The 27040-nt window shown below is 38.4% G+C and overlaps 2 protein-coding genes across 12 annotated transcripts in view; one reads left to right on the forward strand and one right to left on the reverse strand.

Annotated features, from left to right (window-relative positions):
• Positions 1–547: 547 nt before the first annotated feature.
• chpf2 (chondroitin polymerizing factor 2) lies at positions 548–5861 on the forward strand. 2 transcript variants are annotated; one of them, XM_044103865.1, is made up of 5 exons: positions 548–1303; positions 1933–2172; positions 2745–3309; positions 3390–3572; positions 4114–5861. In XM_044103865.1, exons 1-5 carry the CDS (start codon positions 1200–1202, stop codon positions 5383–5385), a joined length of 2364 nt encoding a protein of 787 aa, XP_043959800.1. In that variant the 5' UTR covers positions 548–1199; the 3' UTR covers positions 5386–5861. The 2 variants fall into 2 exon arrangements, with proteins under 2 accessions (XP_043959800.1, XP_043959801.1); XM_044103866.1 differs by having other exon boundaries at positions 1285–1303; positions 1823–2172.
• Positions 5862–7405: 1544 nt separating this feature from the next.
• Positions 7406–27040, reverse strand: part of smarcd3b (SWI/SNF related, matrix associated, actin dependent regulator of chromatin, subfamily d, member 3b) — a 49844-nt gene continuing 30209 nt past the window's right edge. For 6 of the 10 annotated variants that reach the window (XM_044103876.1, XM_044103870.1, XM_044103869.1 and 3 more), the window contains 11 exons: positions 22947–22989; positions 20719–20841; positions 20464–20589; positions 19290–19385; positions 13981–14082; positions 13714–13875; positions 12795–12892; positions 12579–12714; positions 10082–10204; positions 9772–9873; positions 7406–9689 (listed from right to left, as the gene is read on the reverse strand). In XM_044103876.1, the coding sequence (XP_043959811.1) occupies positions 9636–9689; positions 9772–9873; positions 10082–10204; positions 12579–12714; positions 12795–12892; positions 13714–13875; positions 13981–14082; positions 19290–19385; positions 20464–20589; positions 20719–20841; positions 22947–22989 (1165 nt within the window). In that variant the 3' untranslated portion in view covers positions 7406–9635. The remainder of the gene's footprint in view (positions 9690–9771; positions 9874–10081; positions 10205–12578; positions 12715–12794; positions 12893–13713; positions 13876–13980; positions 14083–19289; positions 19386–20463; positions 20590–20718; positions 20842–22946; positions 22990–27040) is intronic. The other 4 variants (XM_044103877.1, XM_044103871.1, XM_044103873.1 and 1 more) reach the window with 1 other exon arrangement.

Raw genomic sequence — 27040 nt, forward strand, 5'->3', positions numbered from 1 at the left:
TTTCTTCATTGTTTCACAGTGACCATGCATATGAGGCTTCACAAATTACTGTGGTTTTAATGAAGCATCTTAGAGCACTTTTCTATAATGTTGGTGACACTGAAATTTAATTACCAACTTCAGAAATACATCTCAATCAACTTTGGATGTTGCAGTTAGAATGACTTTGTATTTTTGTGTTTGCTATGATGTAAAGCACTTTGAAATGCCTTGCTGCTGAAATGTGCCTTGCTCAAAAATTCATATAAATCAAAATCAGCAGGTCAGGCTGTTTTAAGATCGGTAACTGGGGGTCGGCCAGAAAACTGTAATCGGTGCAGCCAACATTCTTTGATTAAATAATTTTTTCTTAAGCGTTAGACATTATTTCTAAAGAAAAAATTTAAAAATCAGCTCCACTGAGTGTGGCCCTGTAGTGGCCCTGGGGCCCTAAGCGGTGGCTTAGTTTGCTGATGCCTTGGGCCGGCCCTGTCCTAAGCAGTGGCAGCAAAAACGTGCAACATCTTGATTTTTCACTAATTGTTAAAGTGAAACTCTGAAAATAAAAAAATTAAATTGGTCCAATTAGCTATGGTTTCTTATCACCATAAGAAATTGGCCCCGAGTACCTTAATCGCAATTAATTATAATTACGTTATAATTTTACAACTTCAAGCAGAGTCCTCAGATTTTGACGTCAAAATTTATTTTCGACAGGAGCCGGCAGATTGGGTAGGCTCCGTCACGACCGACACATCAGTTGTGAAATGTTATTTGACTCTTTTCCTATTAACAAATTTAAAATGGGAATATTTTATGCTTAAAGGCTTTACATAAGAAGTGGAAGGTGTGTTTTAAAAAGTACTGCGATTAAAATAAAAGATTTTAAATCTGAATTCATGGCAATCTTACTGAGGTGTCTTCACGTTTAAAGGTGAAATGCACCTTCCCCGCATTAAGAACATTATGTACACGAGGATACACGATGACACATTTATTGATATGTCAAAAACATAATTACACTTTATTAGTGGGGTTTAATAAAATCTCCAGTTGACAGCACAGTTCTGACAAGCGAGCAGAGGTGATGCTGCAGTAGCAGATGTGCAGTCAGTCTGTAATGATGAGGCTGAAAACGACGTGAGGGACGCTGTTGACACACTTTGTGTGTGTGGCACACAGTTTTTCAGGAAGTCAAGAAAGCGAAGGCAGTAGACGACATGTTTTTGACCGCATTAACGTTTTTTTTCCAGCAGCTAAACGGGACTTGTAACAGCTTCCTGTTGATGTTCGTGGAGGTGGATCGACGTGTCTGCACTAACGGGTCGCGATGCTAACTCGCTAGCTTGATCTTTCATGTTTGTTCCTCTTAGATGTTATTATTAAACGTTACAATTTAGATAAGGCGGACAAAACTCTTCTTCATTCGCTTCGGGGGTTTTTTTATAACCAGATTATTGCAAAGCGAGTTGACTTTAAAAAGCTTTCCGCTGATTTAGTAAGTGACTGCTAGCTAAAATGAGTGGAGCTGATTAACAAAACATGGGTTTTATGTGGATGGAGGTATGTAGCAGGGAACATGTGAATCATTAACCAAACAGTTTGAGGTTAATAGGAAACAGTTGGGGGATGTCAAGCTATTTGCATGCATCTGTTGTTTTAAAGCGGAAAACTTTTGCGTACTGGTAGCTACATAGTTAAAAAAACATTTAGTAATGGTATAAATAAAAGTGAAATCCTGTTAGGTGGTCGCCTAATCTAATCAAACCTGATCTAATTTAATAGGAACTGTAAACTATATCAGTTTTTTCTTGTTTTATTAAATAGATCTCGTTTTTTTCAGCTCCTGCTTGGGTAAAATGAGTCTTAGTTGGTCCGTAAAGCGCTGTCACCTTTAGCGTTTAGCTCTTAAGGATCAACCATGCGTCTCTCGACGTTTTTGGCCCTCTTCAGGCCTGCTTTGCCCCTCATCCTGGGGCTGTCTCTGGGGTGCAGTCTCAGCCTTTTGATGGTGTCCTGGACGCAAGGGGACACGGACGACCCCTGCGGAGATGAGCTGGCCAAAGGTGGGCTCTTCCTGGGCAGGAGAGATGCTCAGAGAGGAGGGAGAGATGGAGCTGGAGAGGAGGATTTCCAGCCACGAATAGTTCCCTATCACAAGGACCCAAACAAACCACACAAGAAAGTCCTCAGGTCAGTGGAAAGGTCCCCTTTTGATGTTTAAAAATACTACACTAGCACCCACATATGAAGTCAGAAAGCCAGAATAAAATAGTTTAAAATTGACATCAAAAGAAGAGAAATTAAAGTGCATCCACAGTGTGGAGCATAGTAGTGGCAGAATTATGCTATGTGGATACAGGTAACTGGTCAAACATGATAGGCATAATGAGTGGAGCTAAACAAGATACAACAATGTTAGATGCTGCAAAATATTGACATTAGAGAGAAACTGAAGCTAAAACTATAATTTGAGGATATCTGGATAGAAGATATTTAAAAAGATTTTTAACTCTTAAATGCAAACTGTAGATATTTTTTGTACAGTTTTGGATTAATCATAAACTCCAGTTAACGATTAATCAGTGCTAAATGAGTTGAAAATTATATCAATAATCAATTAATCATTGGAGCCATAATTTCATGAGTTCCATAGTGAGATTAGTAATTGATTAATCAGGAATTATCACGATTAATCGTTGCAGTCCTATTTGTTTTTGTTTTCCTTATGTTCTCGTGGTTCTAATTTGATTTTTCTCCATCAGAACTCGATACATCCACACTGAACTGGGCATCCGAGAGCGGCTGCTGGCAGGCGTCCTCACGTCTCGGGCCACCCTCGGCACGTTAGCCGTGGCAGTGAACCGCACGGTCGCCCATCACTTCCACCGAACCTTTTTCTTCACGGGCCTCCGGAGCCCCAAGGTGCCACACGGCATGACCGTGATTGCCCACGGCGACGACCGGCCAGTGTGGCTGATGTACGAGACGGTGCGGCACCTCCACCAGCACTATGGCTCGGAGTACGACTGGTTCCTGTTGGCGCAGGATGACACTTACATGCAAGCAGAGCGCCTGTCAGAGCTGGTGGGCCACCTCAGCGCAGGTCAGGACCTGTACATTGGCAGGGCTGAGGAGTTCATCGGCGGGGAGGAGAAAGCCCGTTACTGCCATGGCGGCTACGGCTACCTTCTGTCCCGCAGCCTGTTGGCGCGACTGCAGCCGCATCTCGACACCTGCCGCAACGACATCCTGAGCGTGAGACCGGATGAGTGGCTGGGCCGCTGCATCATCGACTATCTGGGTCTGAGCTGCGTGGAGGTGCACCAGGTAACAACAACAATGCATTTATACACTCAAAAAATAAAAGCAAAGCAAAATCTAGACGTAAATTTTGTGATGACTGACAGGGGATGACGTATCGCTACTTTGAGCTGGGGAAAAACGCAGATCCAGAGCGTGAGGACAGCGTTGCGTTTAAAAACGCCTTCACAGTTCATCCTGTATCGGACCCCAACCTCATGTACCGTCTGCATAAACGCTTCAGCCAAATAGAGCTTCAGTGGACTTACCAGCAGATTTACGATCTACAGGTTAGTTACATTTTACTTTAATATTATTTAACACCTCCAAAAAGGCAGGTGGATATGTTCTGCCCCACCCTAATAACCGCATGCTCCAAAGCAGAAATTCCTGCTTGATTAATTATTCATCGATGTAAGAAAACAGCTTTGTTGAGACATGTCAGTGGAATATAATCCTCTCTAAGATCAGAACAGTTACATTTAATATTAATATTAATATTTTCTGTGAAGTTTTCAGTAAAAATCTGCAGAATTTGATAAAAAAATGTTATCCGATTAATTGATTAATCGCAATAATCAATTCCTAAAATAATCATTAGTAGGGCTGCAAATAATTATTTTAGAAATCCATTACTTTATTGATAATTCTTACAATTAATCGATTACTAAGATAGTTGGCAACTATTTCAGTGATTTATCACGATTAATCTGCAAACTTGCTAATGAGTGAATTAGATTTATTTGGAATTTAAATTAACAGCAGCTATCTTAAAGGTATTATTTGACTTTGGTTTTATATTTTAAAGATTGTTTTTGGTGTTTTCATCAGATGCAGATCAGCAACCTGAGCCACTTGACCCCTGAGGGTAAGGCTGGGGTCACGTGGCCAATCGGCATCAACTCCCCCTTCAAACCCAAGACTCGCTTCGAGGTCATAAACTGGGATTACTTCACCGAGGAGCACATTTACTCCTGCACGGACAGCTCGCCCAAATGTGAGATGAGAGGAGCTGACCGAGCCGACGTCAGCGCCATACTGGAGGTCGCTGTGGAGCGGCTCAACGAGCGATACCAGCCGCAGCTCCGCTTCCGCAAGCGGCGCCTGCTCAACGGGTACAGGCGCTTCGATCCCACGCGTGGGATGGAGTACATACTGGATCTGGCACTGGAGGCTTTCACCCAGAAAGGTCACAACCAGGTCATTGCCAAAAGGGTCAACCTGTTGCGACCTCTGAGCGCTGTCGAGATTATCCCCATGCCTTACGTGACGGAGGCAACGCGGGTGCAGGTCATCCTGCCGGTCACCGCCCAGGATCAGGACTACGTGGGTAACTTCCTGGACATGTACGTGACGAACACCCTAGACACCCACGATAACGTTTTACTGACCTTCCTGTTCATCTACGACCCCTTCGACGCCCAGAGAGTCAGCCAGAGCGATGTGTTTGCCGGGGTCAAGTCGATGATCGGCGAAGTGGAAAAGCGTTATGGCGACGTGAAGATTCCTTGGATCAGCGTGAAGACGGAGGTTCCCTCACAGGTCAAGCTGATGGACATAATTTCCAAGAAGCACCCAGTTGACACGCTTTTCTTCCTGTCGAGTGTTTGGACCGAGGTCAACGCGGACTTCCTGAACCGCTGCCGAATGAACGCCATCAGCAGCTGGCAGGTTTTCTTCCCCGTCCACTTCCAGGAGTTCAACCCCGCCGTCATCTACCGCGACCAACAGCCATCCGCCTCTTCCACCTTCGCGTCGGAGTCTCTTCGTGACGGCCACTTCGACCGCCACGTCTTCGACGAAGCCTGCTTCTACAACGCCGACTACATGAGCGCACGCACCAAAATGGCAGCCGACATTTTAGAGAATGAGGAACTAATGGAGAGCATGGACGTTTATGACATTTTTGTGCGTTACTCCGGCTTGCATGTGTTCCGGGCCGTGGAGCCGGCGCTGATTCAAAAGTACGTGCGGCGGGCGTGCAACCCGCGGTTTAGCGAGGACATCTACCACCGCTGCGTCCTCAGCAACCTGGAGAGTCTGGGGTCGCGGTCGCACCTCGCCATGGCTCTGTTTGAGCAGGACCAGGCCAACAGCACATAAAACACTGGTTTAATGCTGATAATTGTGGATTTAATCCTCTTTTTTCTGGAAATCTTACGGTACAAAGATGTCAGGATCGATTAAAAAAAAAACTATAATAACAACCTTAACTGTTTACACCTCGCAGCTGAAAGTATCCCTGCTCATTACGGGAACTTTTGACTTTTGCTTTTGTACCTTTTAAATGTGTCACGTCTAAACAGCGATGAATCATAGATGCTACTCTGATTCCTGCTGTTCGCGTTCTCAGCCTCTGAGACGGTATTTATATATTTAGGCGTATTTCAGTATCTGTAACATATAAACAAAGGCCTTCTTTGTTAATAATCATTGGAAAGAAAATCACTTGAGCCATAAGTCTTCCATTGTGGAGATGTTCAGATACTGGAAACAAGCTGAAGCCATTGGCTGCCTTTTTCTTTAGGAAATGTTCTTTTTTTTGTAAGAAGTATTAAAAAGTAAAATTTAAAAATTAACACTCAGCAACTTGTTTTTTTTATTATTGATATTATTTGTATTTGTAAATATCTGGTAAGTATCAGTATTAGGCCAAAACAACATTATTATCAGATATCGATATTGGCTTTAGTTTTTGTATCTGTGCAGCATTTTCCATTTTCCTTTGTTTTTTTTATTTATTTGTTCTACACACAGAAGTGTACTCAAAAATTGTACTCAAGTAAGAATAGCACTATTTTTAGTCAAGTAAAAATAATTTTAAAAAATAGCCATCCAAGAAAGTATTTGATAAAAAGAGGAGGGTTGCAGAGGTTTACTTAAGGTCACAAATATGGATTAAATTACTATTTTCTTGACTTTCTAATCCTTTTAGGAGCTTTTTCTGGTTGTGTTCAATATTTATTCCCTGTCTTAAATTCTAAATTTACATGTATTTTAAATGTGTTTAATATCTGATGGCAATTTCAGGTCAAAGACAAAGTAGAAATCCATTATTTCATAAAAATTATTTTTGATTGTGCTGAAAAATGGCGTAGAGAAGTTCAGGAACCATTTTCGGGTCAGTTTTCTGGTTCTGATGAACATTTTGTTCCTCAGCTCCACGCCCCGCCTTCTCTCCTCACGTTAAATCTTTAAAGTCTCCACCCTGGTACAGACATGAACCCTTTGCCCAGACGACAGGCCGATTCAGCCAATGATCGCTCCGGCATTAGGTGGTTAACCCCCGCCGCTGGGATTGTGGAGAACCCTGAATGCCTCGTTTCATGCAGCCTCATTGCTGATGCAGCAAAAAGAGGCCCGCTAACCTCCCTCACCCCCAAGAGGGGCCGTGGGCTCAGGAGAATAGCGCTGGAGCGCAGTGAAAGAGGCTCTTTCTGAGGTGGCAAGGTGCTCTAGCTCCGCTGCAGGTCACAGTGGAAAGGAGGGCCTCCACCTGCTTCCATCAGGAACAATAAAACTCTTGTCTGCCGCCTCCAAACAGCGCCAGGCTCTTGCAGGAAGCAGACCCCACCAATGAGCCGGAACTGAAACATTTTTCTGAGGTAAAGTCATTTATGTGACGACACAACGAGTAGCAGATGGAAAAAAAATCTGAAACTTTATATTCTTCCAATCATCTTGGATTCCCAAATCTTTCTAGGCCATCAACATTAACGTCTGGTCAGAGTATGGCAGATAACCAAAAAGAAGAGTAGCCCCACTTCACTTTTTTTTTTACTGTAGTCAAAGTAAAAATTAGTCGTTCAAGAAATTACTCAAGTAAGAGTAAAAAGGCATTTGGTAAAAAGTCTACTCAAGTACTGAGTAGACGATCAAACTATCAATCATTTAATGATTAAAAATTACATCAGAGCCCCAAAAATATAAAGTTAAGTGGAAATTTTGGCATTTTAAGAATGAAAATGATAATAATTCATATTAGTAACAAAAACAATCAGGCAAAAGAAGATTTTTCCAAATCAGTTTCTAAAATGTGGGTTTTAAAATCATACTAATAAATTAACATGTAGCTTTTAAGCAGTAGAAAACTGATGAATAACAAAAGAGACTTCTCATCTTATGGCATTTACAAACTTTGGCAAGCGCTTCTTTATTTACATCCAGGCTGTCTCACAATGTTACAGCTGTATTCCCCTTTTTCTTTACAGAACATGATCATGAAACCCTTTAGAGATATACAGCATTATTATTTATTATTATTATTAACCTCCTGTCGGTGACCCTAAGTGTAAACAAAGAGAGAGTAGCTACCACTCCTCAGACCCACATGCAACAGTATGGACAGGGATAGGTAGGTGACAGACTAATACAGTAGTGATGACTCTGTTGTAGAGGAGTTGCAGCTCTAGGTGTCCTCCACAAGAGGGGGTTAGTGATTAAGTGACAACGTTATAAATGTCCTGGACATGCTATGAATAAAAACAAAAAGAAAAAAGAAGAAAAAGAAACACTCCAGGTGAGACAAGGGACTGATTTCCTAGCTACAGCTACCTACAGAGTGCAGTGAATATAACCTAGTCCCAGTAATGAAAACATACGCCTCACACCTACAGTTAGTTAGTTGCTGGTAGGACAAGTTATTTTTTTGTCTCTTTTTTTTTTTTTTTTGGCAAAAAACAATTTCCAGAAGGCGCTATCAGCAAACTTACCGAGTCTAGCCTTGGCTACGTACACTTGTATGCAGACCTTTTAATATTTACACGGACAGTCTCATCAGATGTATTGATCCATGTCATGGAGCATGCATAGGTCGATTTTTGTGTACGCTGGGATAATAAAGAGGGTCTCACCCACAATAAAGAGAGTCCCGACAAAGAGTTTACAGCACAGTGCAAAGTAACCCTCCCTCCCATCAAAAAACAAATAATCTAATAGACAGTACAACATATACATACAGGTCATTAGAAAAACGTGTAAAATGAGATTGGTGCAGATTATATTCTGTTGCAGCTACCGAGACTGATTTTTGTTACAGCTCCCACAGTAAGACTAAAATAAATCGACCCCCAAAGCGGGAATAATTAAAAACCAGTGGAGCTCCCATTCTGCAACATGTAATCCAAACGGATGTGGACTGTACAGCTGGACACCAAAACATATTTACATTCAAAACTCCATCAAACTAACCTTCATTATTCTTTTTTTCCCTTCTCTGTCCATGTATAACAGAAAATGTAAAATGCAACAGACCTGGACTTAACTACTAACACTGTTCAGTTATTAATATTTTTTAAAAACTCAGATCTGTGTTTTTGTCCAGTTTCTTTTGTTCTCTACTTCTTTTTGTAGCATCCTTTGGTAAAACTTTCGAAGCACTGATCTTAAAAACACACAAAAGGGATTATTTCCCCCTATTTTCACCGCAGTGACATGATTAAAGGAAGAAAAAAGCAATACGATCGTCACAACTTATTTTTTTCCAGCAACTGTACTGTTCAGACGTTTATACACATTCATCATGATGCTAATTTTAGGTTTTTTAAAATGTATAATTTGTATGCATATAAGAGGATGTATGTGTAGTTTTGACCTTGTGTGAATTAGATAAAATTGTATTAACTTGAAATTTCCCAAATCTTGTTTTTATAAAGTTAAAGTTGTTAAACAATTAGTTCACCAAGGAGAAATTAATATACAAACTATTCACCATGGAACAAAGTTAATATAATTCTTATGGCAGTGATGAGTGTATATAAACTTCTGTCATAAACTGCTGATAGCTGTAATAGTTTTGCTTTTCTGTCTCTCTTTTTTTTTTAAGCAAACAAAACATAGTGGATAAAGGATGAATGCAACCAACACGTAATATTTTATAATCTGCAGCCACCCAGAAAACTGTAATCTCATATTTTGCTGGTGTTATTAATTAACCCTTAAAAAAATAGGATTCAAATGAGGACAAATAAAAAAGTGTGCGTAGTTAGACTCATCCAGAGAACAAATAGGGAGGTGTGTGAGCAGCTGGTCGACAGTTTTTGCGGGACATATTTACAAAGCCGAGCCTCTGAGGGCCAACAGTGCTGCTAACGATAATTACTTCATGGTCTTTTCAAACAGGAAGTGCATTCATATCTGGGTCTGACAAACCGCTGTTGAGTCCTATTTAGCTTCAAAACTGTTGACAAACTGAATGTGGACTTCTTTAGGTTCAGCTGAAGATCTAGACTTCACTGCTGGCCTCACACACACACACACACACACACAAACTCCAAACACACACACACACACACACACGCACCCACACACACACACAGCTTCAAAATCCAGAGGCAGAACTTCAGCCTTCTGCTTTAGGTGTTGCGGACTGCTAAGGCCTGTTCCAGCTCCTGTCTCCTCTGCTGGATCTGTCAGGAGAACAGCGAGTTAGCAGAAGAAGAAAAAGAAGAGATCTTATAAAAGACGAGCCAGTGGGTGGGCTTTCTTCACCTTGCAGTAGAAGTAGCGGCTGACCGCCTCCTGGGACCAGGGTTCGTGGTAAAATGCCGCCTTCCGCTCCTCCTCAGGGTTCCCCACCACGTCGGTCATCAGCTGCAGCACAAGTGAGAAAAATGAACGCCATTTACATATGTTGCTCGATGTTGTTCCACAGTCAGAGCTCAAGAGTTATTTCCTTTTAGCAGAAGATAATAAAATTCAAAAGTTCGCCATATATTTATGAGGCATATTTCAACAGCATTGAGGCAAAAAGATGAATGGAATTGACAGATGGATGTATGAATGGATGAGCATGTAGAACCTTGAGGTCTCGGCTTTGGGACTTGAGCCAGTCTTGGATGTAGCCTTTGGGATCTCTGGAGAAGCTGAGCATGAAGTCCCGTTGGATCTTCAGCTGGTTGATGGATTCGATGGTCTCATGGATCTGGAAAACAGAAACACCAGATTCAAACCTCTGAACCAGAAGAGTGAACCTTCACCGCCTCTGACCTGACAACACTTCCTCAATTTGGCAGCTTAATTCAAAATTAGCTTTAAAAATTAGAAGTCTTACGTGACTCATTCTAAAATAACTTCAAGGAATTAAATGTTTATCGCTACGTAAACTTGTTCATCAATTTTCCGCCACATCAACGGCCAAAATTGATGTCATAATTTTAATATTTTATGGGAAACCAATATTTTTGGGTGCTGAAGTATCACAGGGTTCAAGACAAGACAGACAAAGCAACAAAACAGAGAGAAGAAATTTTTAGATATTACATAAAAATTCTAACATCATCACCATACTTACATATTACATATATTACAAAGAATGGTTTTCTGTTGAACTTAAAAGCAGGACGTCCCCCAAAGTGGACTGCAGCCTCATTAAACCAGCAATGCTTCTGCAATCCTTTTCATGTAAAAAAAAACAAAAAACGTCTACCATGAAGGAGCTTTACGATTTACCAGGAAGGGGCTCTACTGAGAAACCGGTTCCCAAATGAACAACAGATGAGTGATAAACAGTAACAGAGTCCAGATAGGCAGAAACATAAACTACACATAATGAAATAACCAGCGCCAGGTTTTCTAAATGAAACAGAAAAAGGACTTGGACATAAAAAAAGAAACCTTTCAGAAATAATAACCATACAACCTCCCACAACCCCCAGATAAAACAAAGCAGCTAAAACCATTAAAAAAAAACCTAATAAAATGTAGCCCATTTAAAAGTTGGCTCAAAAATCTTTCAGCTTTTATTGACTTATGACTGCAATTTTATTTCACACGTCTAATTTCTGGAGTCATCCCAAGACCTCATATATGTTGCTTTCCAACCATCATTTCATAAAACAATTCAATAGGTAATTGGATGTTATATTGTTCACTATCTAGAAAAAATGTAGGGTTTTTATTTACACAGTTCCACATAAAAAGTATTTGCCCCTAAATCTAATCACTGTTTGTGCCAAAACTGACAGCAACAATTCCGGTGAAGTATTAGCAGTCATTGGCAGTGAGTATTTTGCATTACTATAATTCTGACCTGTTAAATGTCATACCACAGCATCTCAAATGGATTTAAGTCCAGCTTTTGACTAGCCTACTTCAAATGCTTCATTTTGATGCATTTTTGACCCATTCATGCTTGCTGGCATGCTTTAGATCATTTTCCTGCTGAATAATCCAACTGTGTTTGAGTTTAAGATCACAAACTGATAGAAAGAAGAGTTTGTGTTCGTATTCACTACCAACACTATTGACTATATAATTTTACGGCAGATGTAAAAGGACAGAAGTTTGCCAAAGACGTTCACTTTTGTCTCGTCACTCAACGTGATATTTTTCCCAAACTCTTGGGGATCATCAAGATATTTTTTGGGATAGCAGTGGCAGATGTTTCTTTGGTCCGCAGTGATTTCTGTATTTGAGACGTCCAATGGATGCCATTTTTGCCCAGACTCTCTCTTGTTGTTGGATCATAAACACTGAAATTAACTGTGGAACATCAGAGCTGCAGATATGGTTCTAAGAAATCTTGTGATCTCTTGGATGAGTTGTTGGTGTGCTTTCTGAGTAATCATGGGAAGGTTCAACTCTTCGATTTTTTCTCTGTTTGTGGATGAGGACTTCCACTGTGATTCACTGGAGTCTCAAAGAAAGAAATGGCTTTGTATCCCTTTCCAGACTGATATACTTTGTTTCTAATGAGTGGAGCGTCACAGATTGCTGTGGGTTGGTACGCTATTTTATTGTTTGGCGTATTCAGGACAGCGTTTCCGCCACTAGTTAGACTCTCACTCAGCAGACGGGGTTTATTCTAACCTAACGATCTAGTTTGTCTCGTGCTTGTCACAAGCAATGCGTTTTACTGTCCCCCATCAGTAACATCAGTAGTTCCACTCTAACCATACCGTACCATTCTACTATGGACCTACTACTGAAGGTGGCCCAGGAATGGTGCTGTTTGCATCAGTATGGGCCGCTTTTACAAATGAAAACACACAAAATAGCATTCTGAACCACACCAACACGTGCCGTAACACTCAGTGGAAATGAGACAATAAATGTTAATTACTTTGTTTCCCGGACAAGCCCCCAATTGCCATAGCAAAAAGGGAGAAATATAAATTCAATCCAAATGAACTAAAGTTAAAATCAAAGTTTCCAATATAAAATGTGAACTTATTCGTGTCCCTTATTTTCAGATTATTAGGGTGACCAACAATACTTAGAAAAGTTAAAAAGTATGTAATTTAACAGGTTTCTTCACTAAAAAAGACAGGTACCAACAAAGACTTTAGGACGTTCACCTTGTTGTCTAGGGAGGCGATTTCCTGCTGGTTGGCGGTGGAGAGGAGGAAGCTGCTCATCTGGCTCTTGAGGGGGTCTTCCACCTCCACGTCAATGTCGTAGCAGGCCGTCTTCTTCTGGTCGTTGGGGTCAACGCTGAGGGTAAAGCAAGAGAATGAGTGAATCAAGAGGAAACAGAGAGATAAGATTTTCTTTGATTTAGTAGGAGTCTGTACCTGATCACATGGTTGATGACAATGGGGTCAGGCGGTAGCAGGAGGTTAGTGAGGCGCTGAGGAATCTCAGAGAACTTCAAGCGAGGACAGTCAAAAATCTGTAGAGCAGGATAAGGATATTCAAAAATAAACATTTAAAGTACAACCTATGATGACCCAGAGGTCACCCATTTACAGTTCTGTATCTACCCATCTATCTATCTTTGTCATATCAGTTAAAGTCTTAGTAGAGCTTAGCAAAATCAAAATATTTATGTTTGTGATGAATGGACAGAAAGTGATGCCATCTAATGGTTACTGAAATTTAATAAGCCCAAATGCCTCTCTTACTGCAGCTCTCTTAACTTTGGTTATTTTTTTTTCTTATGTTTACTTCTTATTGAAACAGGAAGTTGTGGAGTTCTAATTAATAACTTCTACATAAAAAAATGTAATTTTAATTATAAAAGGGTTGAAACAACATTTATTATTTTAGAAATGATCAGTGAGGACAAAAAGCTTCATGCCAGCAATTTAGTTAAAAAGATTTATTACCATTTTAATTTTGTTATCAACTGATTACCTACCTTCAAATTACAAGTCAGTTTTTCCCAAAAGTTATAAAGAAAAATTAGGCTGCAGTGATGAAAGATTAATTTTTATCTTACCTGAAGGATGCTATTCATCCTAGATTTCTGTGCTATCGCTACATAGTCAAACACTCTTTATTTTTGAGTTAATAACACTCAGTCATAGCATTGCAAAAAGTCTACATATCCCATGTTTTTTTTATCTTTTGCACCTGGCCATCTTTATCACTTTTTATTAAAAAAATGCCCACTCCCAGTTTCTAAGGGTTTTATATATTTTGGGAAAGCTGTCCAGTTCATGTTGCTGTTTATTTGCCCTTAATAGTCTAATTTTCTGTAATATGCTGTACCTGTTGGAAGTACTTGTCACAGTTAATGTACTCTTTGTCATGCGAGTCCTGCAGCTTGTTGGTCTTCACGTACTGCCAGAGGGCCTGAATGATGCAAGAGCGAGTCTGAGTGTGGATGCCCAGTAGGCGCGCCAGGCGCAAGTCCAGCTTAAACTGGGGAGGCTGCAGAGACATTTTGATTAATAAAAACTATAAAGACAATCCATATCAGATTATTCAAAATAGTTCTGCCATCTTGTACATGTCAGATATCTGTGGCGCCCTCACCTGGTAGTCCAGCATCAGCAGCAGGGTGCAGCGCACGCTCACATCTCCCGGTCTCTTCACCTGGAAACCGTCTGTCTCCTGAGTGGTGGGTGTGCGGTGCCACTAAAAGAGCAAACAGACCAAAACCTAATTTCACAAAAAAGTTTGAATTACGCTCTGGAGAGATTTGGCATCACCAGATTAGATTATTATTAAACATAATGTTTATTATTTGACGACTGAAAACAACAATAATCTGTCACAGACTCCGTATTAGACTCAGTTGGTCAATTATTTCCACTTGTTGGATGTCAAATATGATCAAAACATTGTAAACTCTCAATTATCTTAATAATTACCTGCATTTAATTTTTTTAGTTAAAACAAACATTTTGATCATTTCTCTAAATCTAAAATCAACTGTAAATTTAGAGGAATCTAAAAACAATACTGTTATAGCACTTACATGATACTATAGTGGTTTATATTGGTATGGTGTAATGTTTTCACTTCAGTAGAAATATTCATTAATTCATCTTTCCAACCTTTCATATTTCATAGAAGAATAAGCACTGTTGAATTGGAAGAAGCAGATTATAAGCAGCAGTATAACAATAAAGCAGTGGAAAAAAGTTCTGCTAATGTGCTAATAGCAAAGCAAATTTTTTTTGTTTAGCACTTTAGCTAACTTTGAAAATTTACTTTACCAAAAAGCTAATTTACTTTTAGTTTTTTTTTTTTTTTACTGCTTTCTAAGGTTTCAGTTGAATAAAGTTTGACATCTATGTCGAAGTTTTGGTTATTGATTGCTAAGAATGCTTCAAGTTAGACATTAATATTCATGCTCTTATTTTGAAGGCGCTGAAGACACAGGTTTCATTTCCTCTCTTTCTCTCTCTTTTTTCCCCCATAACTTTATTTCAAAGACAGACAGAAACAAAATAATACATGATCAACAGAAAACAAAATATAAATATAATGTCTGCGAACATATAAGTTATAAAGCTAAAGCTAAATTTGCACTTTTAGTCTTTCAAGGGAAGGTATAATTTAAACAGAAGTTAGCGCTTTAGCATTAGCTTCTGGTGAACACCATGTTGCTGTAGTGCTTTGGCGTTAGCATCTAACATTGTAGTTAGCGGTGTGATCTACTGACAGAAAGTAAGTTTAGCAGTGAGACCAGTGATTTCTAAACATATGTTATTTTGTAGAGGGAATATATTTGTTAAATATATTTAAATATATATAAATGCACTGAAACTCAAGGCTGGATTTTTCAGACTGAGATTTTGCAACTGCTTTGAAGTTTTCAGATCTTTTAGAAAGAAATGTATATAAACAGCTGTAACACAGTGGAAATCTTTCACTATTAAAACATAATAATCAGAGCGATGACCTTCACAGGCAGCACTATTTGATAAAGGTTAAATATTTCTAAAGCAGTCATACACAAGACAGCAAAGGTTTAGCCAGGATTTTTTTTGTCTTCTTATAAAAAAGGGTTTATAGATGTAACTTTGGGTGATTTTTTTCCTGTTTTTTTGCAGCCCAAAACGTAGATGAAAGCGTGAACGTAAATTATGATAAAACAAGTGCAGAAAACTAATAACAGAAAGACTTCAGCAAGATTCAGTTCTCTTTCCTCTCAGATGCATAAAAACCACTTTTTTCTTTCAACCAATGGCTGCTGCTCTCAGAGCAGATCCAGCACTGAATGCACCTCAAGAGGGGGATGAAATTCCTTTGATTGAAAATCACTTAAAGAGAAGCACCTGAGAGTCGGGCTGATAAAAATGAGGGACCTTGAGAGGCCGACATTTTCACTTTGAAACTCCTGAAGTGGATTTTTTTCTTTCCCTTTTTTGTTTTTTTACACTTTTATGGAGATGCAGAGTGAAGGGCATCTGCTGTTTGTTTATAAAAACCAGGCTGCCGTTTCCACCATCTGCATATTGAAACAACCTTGTGTACTTGAAATAAAAAAAAAGCAATTTTTCTGCTGTTGGAGGAAAAATCTGCGTGCTGCTCTGCCTCTCATCCTGCATTATTTCCAATTTAAGCATGATGACGAGCAGGCGAGATGGGATCATTGTTCCTCAACATTTAGCCAGACATGACAAAATGGGAATTTTCAATGAGGGAAACTATCATTGACCTTGACCATTGACGGCGCTGGAAAGTCCGATCCAGTGCTTTATGTGGCGCAGAGACACTCCGTGTTGGTAATGGAACAAACTGTTCAAGACGTGTGAATGTTGTCCCGGCGGAGCAAAAGGAGAATTTACAGCACCGCTGACTTGCAGTTTGTCAAATTAAAAGTTGGCATTTTTGTATTTTCAGTCACTCATACATCATTTTTAATTTTATTGAGGGTTTGAGTTGGATTTTTGATTTTGAGCGTAGCCAAGAAATGTTCACAACTCATTATTTTACCAATCCAAGTCAAACCTTGAGTCTCTAACGACTGAAATTAAATGGTCTCGCTGCGGCTCATTTTCTCTACCTACAGTAAAAAAACCACATTTTCACTTTTTTATCACATAATGACAAACCTAATAAAACTACTGGGATTTTAGGTGGAAGCCTAGACTTTCTTTAGTTTGTTTTAATATGTATTCCAGTCACATACTGCCATTCTACTACACACTTCAGTTGTTATAAAAATGTTATATATAAAATATGACTTAAAAGAAATTTGACTTTGTAATTTAACGCCTTGAAATTGTCTCTTTTAAAAACTCCTGCTATTTCTGAAACTCCACCTTCAGGAAGTCATCACAACATGGTTGCTCTCTTAACTCCCTTGAATGGTTGCCATGGAGGTGGAAGGATTTCTCAAACATGCATGTCAGAATCAAAGCAACACTCCATGTATGTTTTTGATGAGGGAATAACAGCATAACATGACAAAAAGCTCAAAAATGTTCATTTTAAATGATACTGCCACTTTAATTAAGAGCATAAAATTTTAGAGTCGTGTTTCTGGCAATTTTAACAGTATCTAACCAAGTTCATAGTATTGCTCTGTTTTTGCTTTTTGGTTTCAATAAATAACTAAAACACACACAAAAAGACTCCTAAACTTAACCGATGAGGAAGAACTTCCGTCACATAACAAAAAAAAAACAGTTTAAAATGGATCTTGAGGTACTTTATCAAGGATCTTATCCCCTACTCCAACATCTCTCTGCCTGGATTTCTCACCAGACAGCCAGACAAAGACAAAGATTTACAGAGAAGCAGCAAAAGCAAATGAGGTGGATTAGCAATGCTTATTGTAACTGTTATCTTGTCATCCATGAGACAATCAAATAGAGATAGTCTTCAGTCAGAGGCCTCTTTAGGTTTGTTGCAACACTGACTGGCATAACATCACATCACCATCCACAACAACTCTTTGAAGACATTTAATTTCCGTTTGAAATAAATGATGCACTGTTGAATTAAATTTATTTAAATAATTTCTTACAAAGAAATTGTCACAAAGTGACAATTTGTTCCTATTTCTTTAAACAAAATTCAAAAAAGTAACAAAGATAACTGAAAAAATGAATGTAGATGCTAAACAAAACATAAATTGCAAGATTCCCCCCAGATTTTCCTTTTAGACAAAATAAAACTGCAGTAATTTATCAATTTTTAGAACTAAAACAGCCACTGGGAATCTCCAGTTACCTCAATGTTCCAGATTAAAAATTTGAGAAAAGCAGCAAAAATCCCCTGAAACATTTAAAGGCGAGGAGAACTTTAAACGTTACAAAACTTCTGCACATTTTTGTATGATTAATGTGTTGCTCCTCTGTTGGCATCAGTAAAGTGAGACTCTAAACCAGGGGTCTCAAACTCCAGTCCTCGAGGGCCGCTGTCCGGCAGTTTTTAGATGTGCCTTAGGTAAAAAACACTGGAATGAAAAGGCTTAATTACCTCCTCCTTGTGTAGACCAGTTCTCCAGAGCCTTAATGACCTAATTATTCTATTCAGGTGTGCTGCAGCAGAGGCACATCTAAAAGTTGCAGGACTGCAGCCCTCGAGGACTGGAGTTTGAGACCCCTGCTAAACCGTCTCTCTTCATTCAGGATTACATCAAACAACATGTCCTTTGTTGCACATTCATAATAAGTGACGTGAAACATTAACAAGCTGTGGTTTTAAGGGGGTGTCATGAGCTGAACTGTTTCTTGACCTGCTGGCGGCCTCTTGGTGTCGGGCCGACCACCTCTTCGCTTTACTTACAGTTCAGACGTGAGAGTTGTGTCAGTTTTCCTGAGTTTATTCTTGGCGAGAAGCTGAGCGAATCCGAGACGTAACACGAAGACGTTACATTGTGATTCATTTAAAGTAAAACAGTGTCCTGTTTCTCACCAGATCTGCTGACTTCTTCAAAAGGACAAGTAACATTTCTGACAATACTGAGTTTGAGTTCAACAACATTAGCGCAGATTGTGCTAATTCTGGTTGATTGGGTCTTTTAAGGTTTGGTCAGATATTATTTTTTTTAGAGAAATAAGAAGGCAGAAGCTTTGGCAGCAAAGAGTAAGCTGTTTTTTTTTCCCACACCTCTTATTTTTTCAGCTACACTTCAGGGTTGAATTGTTTGGTTAAAGGACAGATTTTTCAAATGTTTTTGTTATCTTTTCTTGACAGTTTTGTTAAAAATGTAAAAACTTTAAGTGAACAGAAACAAGGGACTAAGGCTGTTGCTAAATTGATTTTATTGATTAATTAAAATTTTGGTTTTTGTAGGTTTAATTTTTGGATTGTTTTAACAGCAATTAACTCCTTGGGTGACATCAGCACGCCGAAGAATGTTTTACAGTTTCTATTTATTTAAACTCTGAATGCAACTAATGCTACAAATGAATATTAGGGACAAGCTTTTGCAGTTTTTTACGGGAATAAAGTCTTATGACAAAAGCAAAATAATACAAGAATAAAGTCTTAATATTACCAGAATAAAGTCCTATTATCAGGAGAATAGAGTAGTAATTTTATGATAACTGCAACACAAAAATATTAAAATGACTTTTTTCTAGTGAAATTACGCCTTTATTTTGTAAATTTTCTGATTTTCTATTCTTGTAATTAAACAAAAGCCTAATAATTTGTCATGCAATTTACAAAAGGGATGATTGGGAGAAAAGCCACCTTTTGAAAATTTGTAATTTATATTTTGGAAAAGAAAGCGAAAAGAATTGATTGAAATTATGAATCGGATCTGGTATGAAAAAATCTGATTTTTTACTTTTCGGTCAAATTGTTCTGGCCTTTATGAGACCACATGCTGTGTGACCTTCCTGTTTGTGTGGGTTAAAGTCGCTGTGTGTGCCGACCTCGACCAGGTGGTTGTCCGGACCGTACAGCTCTTTGTCCAGCTCGATCACCAAGCTCTTAAAAAAGGAAGAAAACTTCTTCTTCTGCTTCCCCGGCTGCAGAACAGACAGACAAAAACAGTCATTTCATGTCCTGGGTCTCATAAATAATGATCATATTCATAAATTCTCCCATCGCATCATTACTTCAGATAAACCACAAAGAGTGAAAATAACATGGTAATCGTTCTCATGGTTCACTTCCTTCGAGATTCACTGAAAATTTTTGTGGGTTTTGAAAGCTTCCCCCTGTTATGAATGTCAGATCTTATAGCACAAAGCAAATCATTTTGCCTTTTCTCACCATTTAGTCATGTTATACTCTCAGCCAACACATTACAGTACATCAATAAAGAAAGTGACTGAAAGCCCAGAGGAGCTCTGGGTTTAATCACAAGCCTTATAAAAGAATACGCATCCATTTAACTTACAAAATAAAAACACAACTTTCAAATGCAATAAATAGATTTTATTGATACATTTTTTATTTTTTTTTTAAAGGTGACTTTTTTTAAAAGTCTGCATTTTTTTATTCACCAATCCCAAAGGCGACCATCTTGTTTTACGAGGCTGTTTTACAGTTTCTATTTAGTTGAACTGCGAGTTCAGGTCAACTCTATGACGAATATAACAGTCAGGCTCCAATTTTTAAAAATAAATCAGAATAAAGTCATAATGTTACAGGAATACATTTACAGTAATATGAGAATAAAGATTTAATACTAAAATAAAATGGCAACATTAGAAAAATTAAGTCGTAATTTTATGAGAACTTCAACAAAAAAATGTTTTTTACATTAAAACAACTTTTTTCATGTAATTTTACAAAGTTTCTCTGGTAAAATTGCGTCTTTATTATGACTATTTTCTCATAACTAAACAAAAATTTGTTTAGCTAATACAACTCACAGGAGGTATCTTATGTCATTTGCAATTTCCTTTTAAGAAAATAAGGCAGGGTACATTTTTATTGAAATCCAATATAGTATGAAAAAAATGGGGGATTTTATTTTTAAGCCACATTGCCCAGCTCTACTTTCAACCTGCCAAAATCCTCTAAAAAAAAAAACTTAATAAGCAAATAATAATTAACTATAAACAGCAAAACAGTTTGGGAGCATAAAATGAAACTTACATCATCCAGCAGCTTTCCCTCTACCCTCAGCTCCCATGATGCAATGCTGCCATCAGAGTCATCAGCGTCAGGTCGAGCTGGGTTGAACGTGTTTGAAATATAGAGCCTTAGTTTACGCTTTTGCTGCTGACACAAGGGCAAAATCAGGAGCACAGTTTAGTACGGAATGATAATCACAAATAAAAGTGCAGGTGCTGTATAAATGGCTGAAAAAAAACCACTAAAAAGTTTTTAAAAAGCGTTATTTGTATTTACCTTCATTGGTCTCTTCAGAGCTTCCTGGATGTCGACGCGTTTACGCATAATGGTTTGGTCCAGTTTGCGCTCAAAAGCCAGTAGATCCATGTAGGCCTGAGATTCAGGTACCAGTTCCCGGATCTGCTCAGGAGAAAGAGAGCGCCATGTTATAAAATTTGAATAAAATAACCTTCACTCAATTAATTATAAAGTAAAAAAATTCTTCAAATGTGTAATTATTGTAAAAAAAAATAAAAATAAATTAAGCAGAAAAGCTGCCTTTTTGGGGTTCAATTCAAATTTAAAAATACTTTATTGATCCCAAAGGGAAATTAAATACATGATGGTTACCAGATCGAACAAAATCCATTAAATAATTCTGGAAAAAACATTTTATTCCTCTTTATTACTAAAGAAGAGCAGAATGAGATGCAAGCTAACACATTAGTTAAACTAGCTAAGACCTAAAAAAAGGCCCATGTTTGTAAAATAAAATATAAACATAATCCAGTTTTTTTTATGCTGTAGCATCTTATTATTCTTGTATGTTAAGAAACAAGACTGGCCATTATATAATATTTATCATCAAATATGACCAATATTAACACAAGTTAATATAAGAACGAGTCTTCTGCAGACTCAATCTTATGTCAGTTAACTAGCCCAAAAATGCTAAAATAAAATGCTTCTGGTATGATACCATCATAACAAAACACTATATTTAGAAAAAAACAGCAACATACCAACAGTTTAACATAAAGGTGACACTGATAGTCTGGGATCTCAATATCTTGCTCAAATTGGTATAAATATTCATTCTGATTTCAAGAAAAATCCTAAGGGAAAATGTATGCCCTCCTGTTTGTAACGTTAAACTTAGAGCACTTTGGGTCAATGATCCACATAAATAAATATACATACAGTTTACTTTTTAGTTTGATGGATTTTACATTGTATTTGGGCTGGAAACTTGTGAACTCTGGCTACCCTGATGTTAGTTTGGATGACTTTTTTCTCTTGATAAATAAAACCATTAATAAAATAAAATAAAAAAATCAGCTTTTTGGATTTATTTAGGTCATCTTTGTTTGATATGTGAAAGTATTTGATGAGATTATCATAGCAAAAACACTTTGCAGTTCCAACGGGATCTGGTCAGAATATATATATATATATATATATATATATATATATATATATATATATATATATAGCTGGAAACTCTCAAATTTGGCAACCTTGACATTTGTTTGCACAGCTTTTTTCCTTCATAAATGAAATAATTAGTAAAAAAAACATCTTTTTGTTCTTAGGATATCTTTGTTTAACATGCAAATTTATTTAATGATCTCAAACACTTTAACTAAACAGAAGAAACGTGTATGCAGCCAGATACCTTTTCAGTCTGGGTATAAATGAGATTCCTTGCAGTAGCCATATAAACTGAAGTTGAATAAAATACTCAACTAACTTAGAGCCACAGTTCTGGCTATCATTAATGGGTCGCTTCGCAGTGTCCAGCAGGGGATCAGAATGAGATGCAGACAAATAGCCAGAACTCAGGCATTACCATACTGATGAAAGTCATCCCAGCATCATGGGCTGCTGCTGCTGCTCACCGAACTGTGCACACACACTCCTCCAGCTCCCTGTCCTCCCTCCCTGCTGCTGCTACTTTCATGTTTTCCTGCCTTCATTGTTCCCTCTCATTCCTTCTCTATCTGCCGGGCCGAGACGGCGAGCTGGTGGAGGAGTCTGGTAGACATTCCCCAGGCCTGACTCATTGTCAGTGCCGCCCCATGCCATGCCATGCTAGCTGTTATCTCTGTCTGGGTGATGTCAGAGGGGGTAAGGCTGGAGTCTAGCTGCAGCTTAAACAGACAGGACTTACAAATCTGCACCTCCAACGATGCACTCTCACCTGTGGGAACATGAGTCATCTGCTGCCTCTTTCACTTTTTCACGTGTTTCCATCTAAGCCTGACAATTGCAGAGTAAATCAACGAGCAGCCATCCAAATAACAGGATAAAACCCCTGAAGAAAACTTCTCATCACTCCGCCTGTCCTCTCCCTTCCCATTTTGGGAAATAACAAATAATGATCCAGCCCTCTGCGCTTTCCAAGAATCCCATGGTATCAAAAAGCGATACGGGTTTTTTTCTTCTGCTTTGCACAGAGGAGATAAAAAAGACAGACAGACAGAAAAAAACAACAGAACAACAAAGGTAAATATATGCAGCCTCACCCTTTGCGGAAGAATCTTGTCTGCCATTTTCCTTCTCTTAGCACTAGAGACAGGGAGAGAAAGACAGAGAGAAAGAGGAAAAAGAGAGCATGTTACTATGGTGACTGATAGCGTAGCACCCAGGCCATCTGCTAAAATGCTGGGCCATATCCAGCACCCCAGCATCCCAGCTGTGTGTGTGTGCGTGTGTGTGTGTGTGTGCTCTCGTGTTTGTGTGCTCACTGAAAATGCAGCTGTCCACCTGGGGAGCGAGAGCCTCTAACAGCCTAGAAAGTGTCACATCACACATCTTTCACCTGAAACGTATTCACCGCAACTCACACAGACAGATGCACAAACACACTGCAGAATCAGCGACGGGATGTGTGCTCCAAAGAAGCTTTTTAGGAATGCAGTCTCCACTGAGTGCATGTGTGCTCATTGATTCATGTTTTTTTTTTTTAACCTACTAAGGAAGACAAAAAACGGATGCACTTGTAAGATTAAAAAAAAATAAATCACACTACAGTTTCCTTTGCTTGCTAAATTAAACATCTGTGGGCACCTTGATATATGCAGCGCAGCTCATGCAAGTCGTCTGTGTCTGCAAAAAGACAGCGTCTAAAAACAACTAGCTAGTGCTACACTGCAAAAAACAGCAAATCAGAATAACTCATCATCTCAAAAGGATCTAAACTTATTGTTCTCACTGCAGACATAACCTTTCTTTCAGCGTGCTGCATCATACATACAGTGCCTTGTAAAAATACACAGAGCCTTTGACCTTTCGCAATTTCTGTCAACTTCAATGTTTCCTATTGAGACAGAAATTAGTGCATAACTGTGAAGTGGAGGGAAAATCTTGTGTGTTTTTCCAGAAATCTGACTTTGTTAAATTAAAACTAATACAACCTATTGTAAAGGAAAATAGTTTATCTGTTTTAATGTAAACTCAGCTGTTCTATGAAGGTTTGTTACAGATATTAGAGAATAAACAGCATCATGAAAATCAGCACAGATCCAGGTAGAAATTTCTGGAGAAGTTCAAACCAGGCTTTGATTATTAGAAAACAAGCTTGAAAATGAAAAAATGAAAATGGAAAAAGTGGCCGTCCATCTAAACCAAGAGTCTGCAAGAAGTAAGTGGCTGTTTGAATCTTCCACGATGACTTCTAATACTTTTACCTAAAAAATAAATTAGAACGGGTAATGTTCGCTTTAATAACAAGTACAGGTTTTAGTTGGTTTTTACTATTTTGTCATTGAATTTCTATAACATAAGGCAGAAGAAAATGTATCTATCCTCTTTTTTCTTTCTTTTTACACGTTTACATTTTTCTTCATCTTAAAACCTAAAACTTGAAATAAAACTGTCTCTTTAAAGCAGGCTTATTATGCAAAATTCACTTTTTGCATATTTTATGGTTTCATTTGAATCTTTGCTGCTTCTAAAAACCACCTAGCTGTTTTTAATGTGCCTTGCTGCCTACAAAATTAATCATTTCAAAAACCTCAATATTGATGAGACACAATTGCTAGGTACTGCGCCATTACCTAGCAACCCCAAGCGAAGTCCAGCCCATCACCTAGCAACCAAAGCAGAGCTCCAGTAATTTGATCAGCTGGTTTTACAATGGCCTCTGGAAAAAACAAGTGTTTTGTAGTTGATTAACCATCCAGAAACCACTTGCTTCATTCTCGTTGGTTGTGCAGGAGGATCTACTAATGCTTTTCAAAGATGTGCGATTGTATAATTGCACATCTGTTTGCAGCTGTTTTTACGAAAGTAAACGCTGAGTTGGGGGGCATGGCCAGCAGCAGCTTATTTCGATTTAAAGTGACAGAGGCCCTAAAACAGCTCATTCTGAAAGAAGCTCAATGTAATGTGGCTTTAAAGGTATCAGATCACTGATCTAGTCTGATGAGTCAGGCAGTCAGAAAAGTAGTCAAGAGGCTCATCATGCTTTGGGCAAGAAGGATGGAGCAAAAAATGGGGCAATCATTGAGGAAAACCTGGAAGAGCAGGGGTGGGCAACTCTAGGCCTCGAGGGCTGGTCTCCTGCAACTTTTAGATGTATCTCTACTTCAACACACCTGAGTCAAATAATGAGGTCATTAGCAGGACTCTGGAAAACTTGACAGCACTTGGGAGGTGATTCAGCTGTTGGATTCAAATGTGTTGGACTAGGGCAGAGCTTCTCAATTCCAGTCCTCAGGCCCCCCTGCTCTGCATGTTTTAGATGTACCTCTACTCCAGAGCAGCTGATTCAAATGATTGCATGACCATCAGGTCCTGCAGCAGGCTGTTAATCACCAATATATTCAATCCAGGTGTGACAGAAGGGAAACACCTAAAACATGCAGGGCAGGGGGGCCTGAGGACCGGAATTGAGAAACACTGGACTAGGGCAGTGTTTCTCAATTCCGGTCCTCACTGGACTAGGGAGATATTTAAGAGTTGCAGGACACCGGCCCTCAAGGACCAGGATTGCCCACCCCTGTGGTAGAGGCTGCAAAAAACTTGAGACTGGGTGGAGGTCCATCCTCCAGCAGGACAGCAGCCAGCGAATGTTTTTTATTAAAAATATATTTATATTTTACTACAGAGATCTAAATGTCGCTGGAAATGTATGGCAAGACTTGAAGGTTGATGACAGATATGCTCTCCAGATGTCCAAAGGCAGATTAGTATCCCAAATTGCTTGCAGCTGCATGTAACTGAATTTATGATTTATTCCCTCAAGGAGGTTTAATACATCATTACACACTTTTCAGATTTGTGAAAGTAAAAAATCTTGAAAAAAACTTTCATCACTTTGTAATTATGCACTAATTTGTGTTGGTCTATTTGGATAAAACCAAAATATGTAACAAGGTTTGAGAATGTAACATGATAAAATGAAAAACAAAATATTCTGGGTGGTTGAATATTTTGGAAGCTGCTGCATAAAGCCAACCTGCAGTGATGGCAAAAGCAAATTAAATCTTTAATTTTTAAGTTTAAAGCATGATGGTACAACAACCATATGATGATGTCAAATTAGCAAATCAATCGTTTGCCTTCGATAAGCAATAATGTATAAAATATTACACCATATCATGGTTTATTTAAGAGTTAATATCCAAATATGCAGAAGCAGTGAGTAATAAACACACAGAAAAACGAACCTGAGAGGGTTAAAAGCAGCTCATAGGAACTGCTGATTATATGCATTAAAGACAACGAGAAACAACAAAAAATTTGGCTTTTAGAAATGTCAAATTTAGAAAAAGAAAAATAGGTTGAACACTTGTTTGGTCATTGTTGCTACATTCAATTTTGCAAACTGCTGATTTGTGGAGGAAACAAACTATTTTCCAAAAATCAATTGTAGTACTTTATGCACAAAGAACACAAAAAAAGTCTTCCTTCCTCAGCAGCATGCAGGAGACGCATCACTGACTGCACAGGTTTGAAAGAAATGGAAACTGACAAATAAATGCATTTATTTTATATAGTGCACTTGTGCCCCACTCTTAATGTCACCCTGGGAAACATCCCATAATAATAACCAGCAATGTGGCCTACTGACATAATGTAATATAAGATCTATTATTGATTTTAAAAGGTTTAGAACACATTCAATTCATTAAACAAAGATAAAATATTACCAACTTTAATTTTGTTTTAATAATATATATTGAGACCTAACCTATTTGTGAGCAAGCTGATTTACTTTATTGTTAAAAGTTTTATGAAAACATGTAATTCTACTTTTAATTTGACATTTTCTAATTTGTATAACTTTGTTCCCACATATTTCTGTTCCTCGCCATATTGATCACGGACTAGAACTTTACGCCAAGTAAGATTCAATGTACTAGTAGAAGTAAGAAATAGTGCCACCCGCAGATGGGAGTAAGAACTCTCCATCATTTTTGTGGAAACTTTCCGACAAGCTCGCCATTGATTACGCATTAGTGCAAAAAATCTGTTGATTTTGCGTGAATTTCCATGGATTTTCAAGAAACTGGAGGGACTGACTATAACTACGCAACGTACCACACCAAAAACTTACTTAGTATGACATACTGTTTACAACGTTGGCGTATTACGACTATTGTAGTTTGGAGAA

Source organism: Gambusia affinis, linkage group LG21 (assembly GCF_019740435.1).
Source record: "Gambusia affinis linkage group LG21, SWU_Gaff_1.0, whole genome shotgun sequence".
Classification (NCBI taxonomy): domain Eukaryota; kingdom Metazoa; phylum Chordata; class Actinopteri; order Cyprinodontiformes; family Poeciliidae; genus Gambusia; species Gambusia affinis.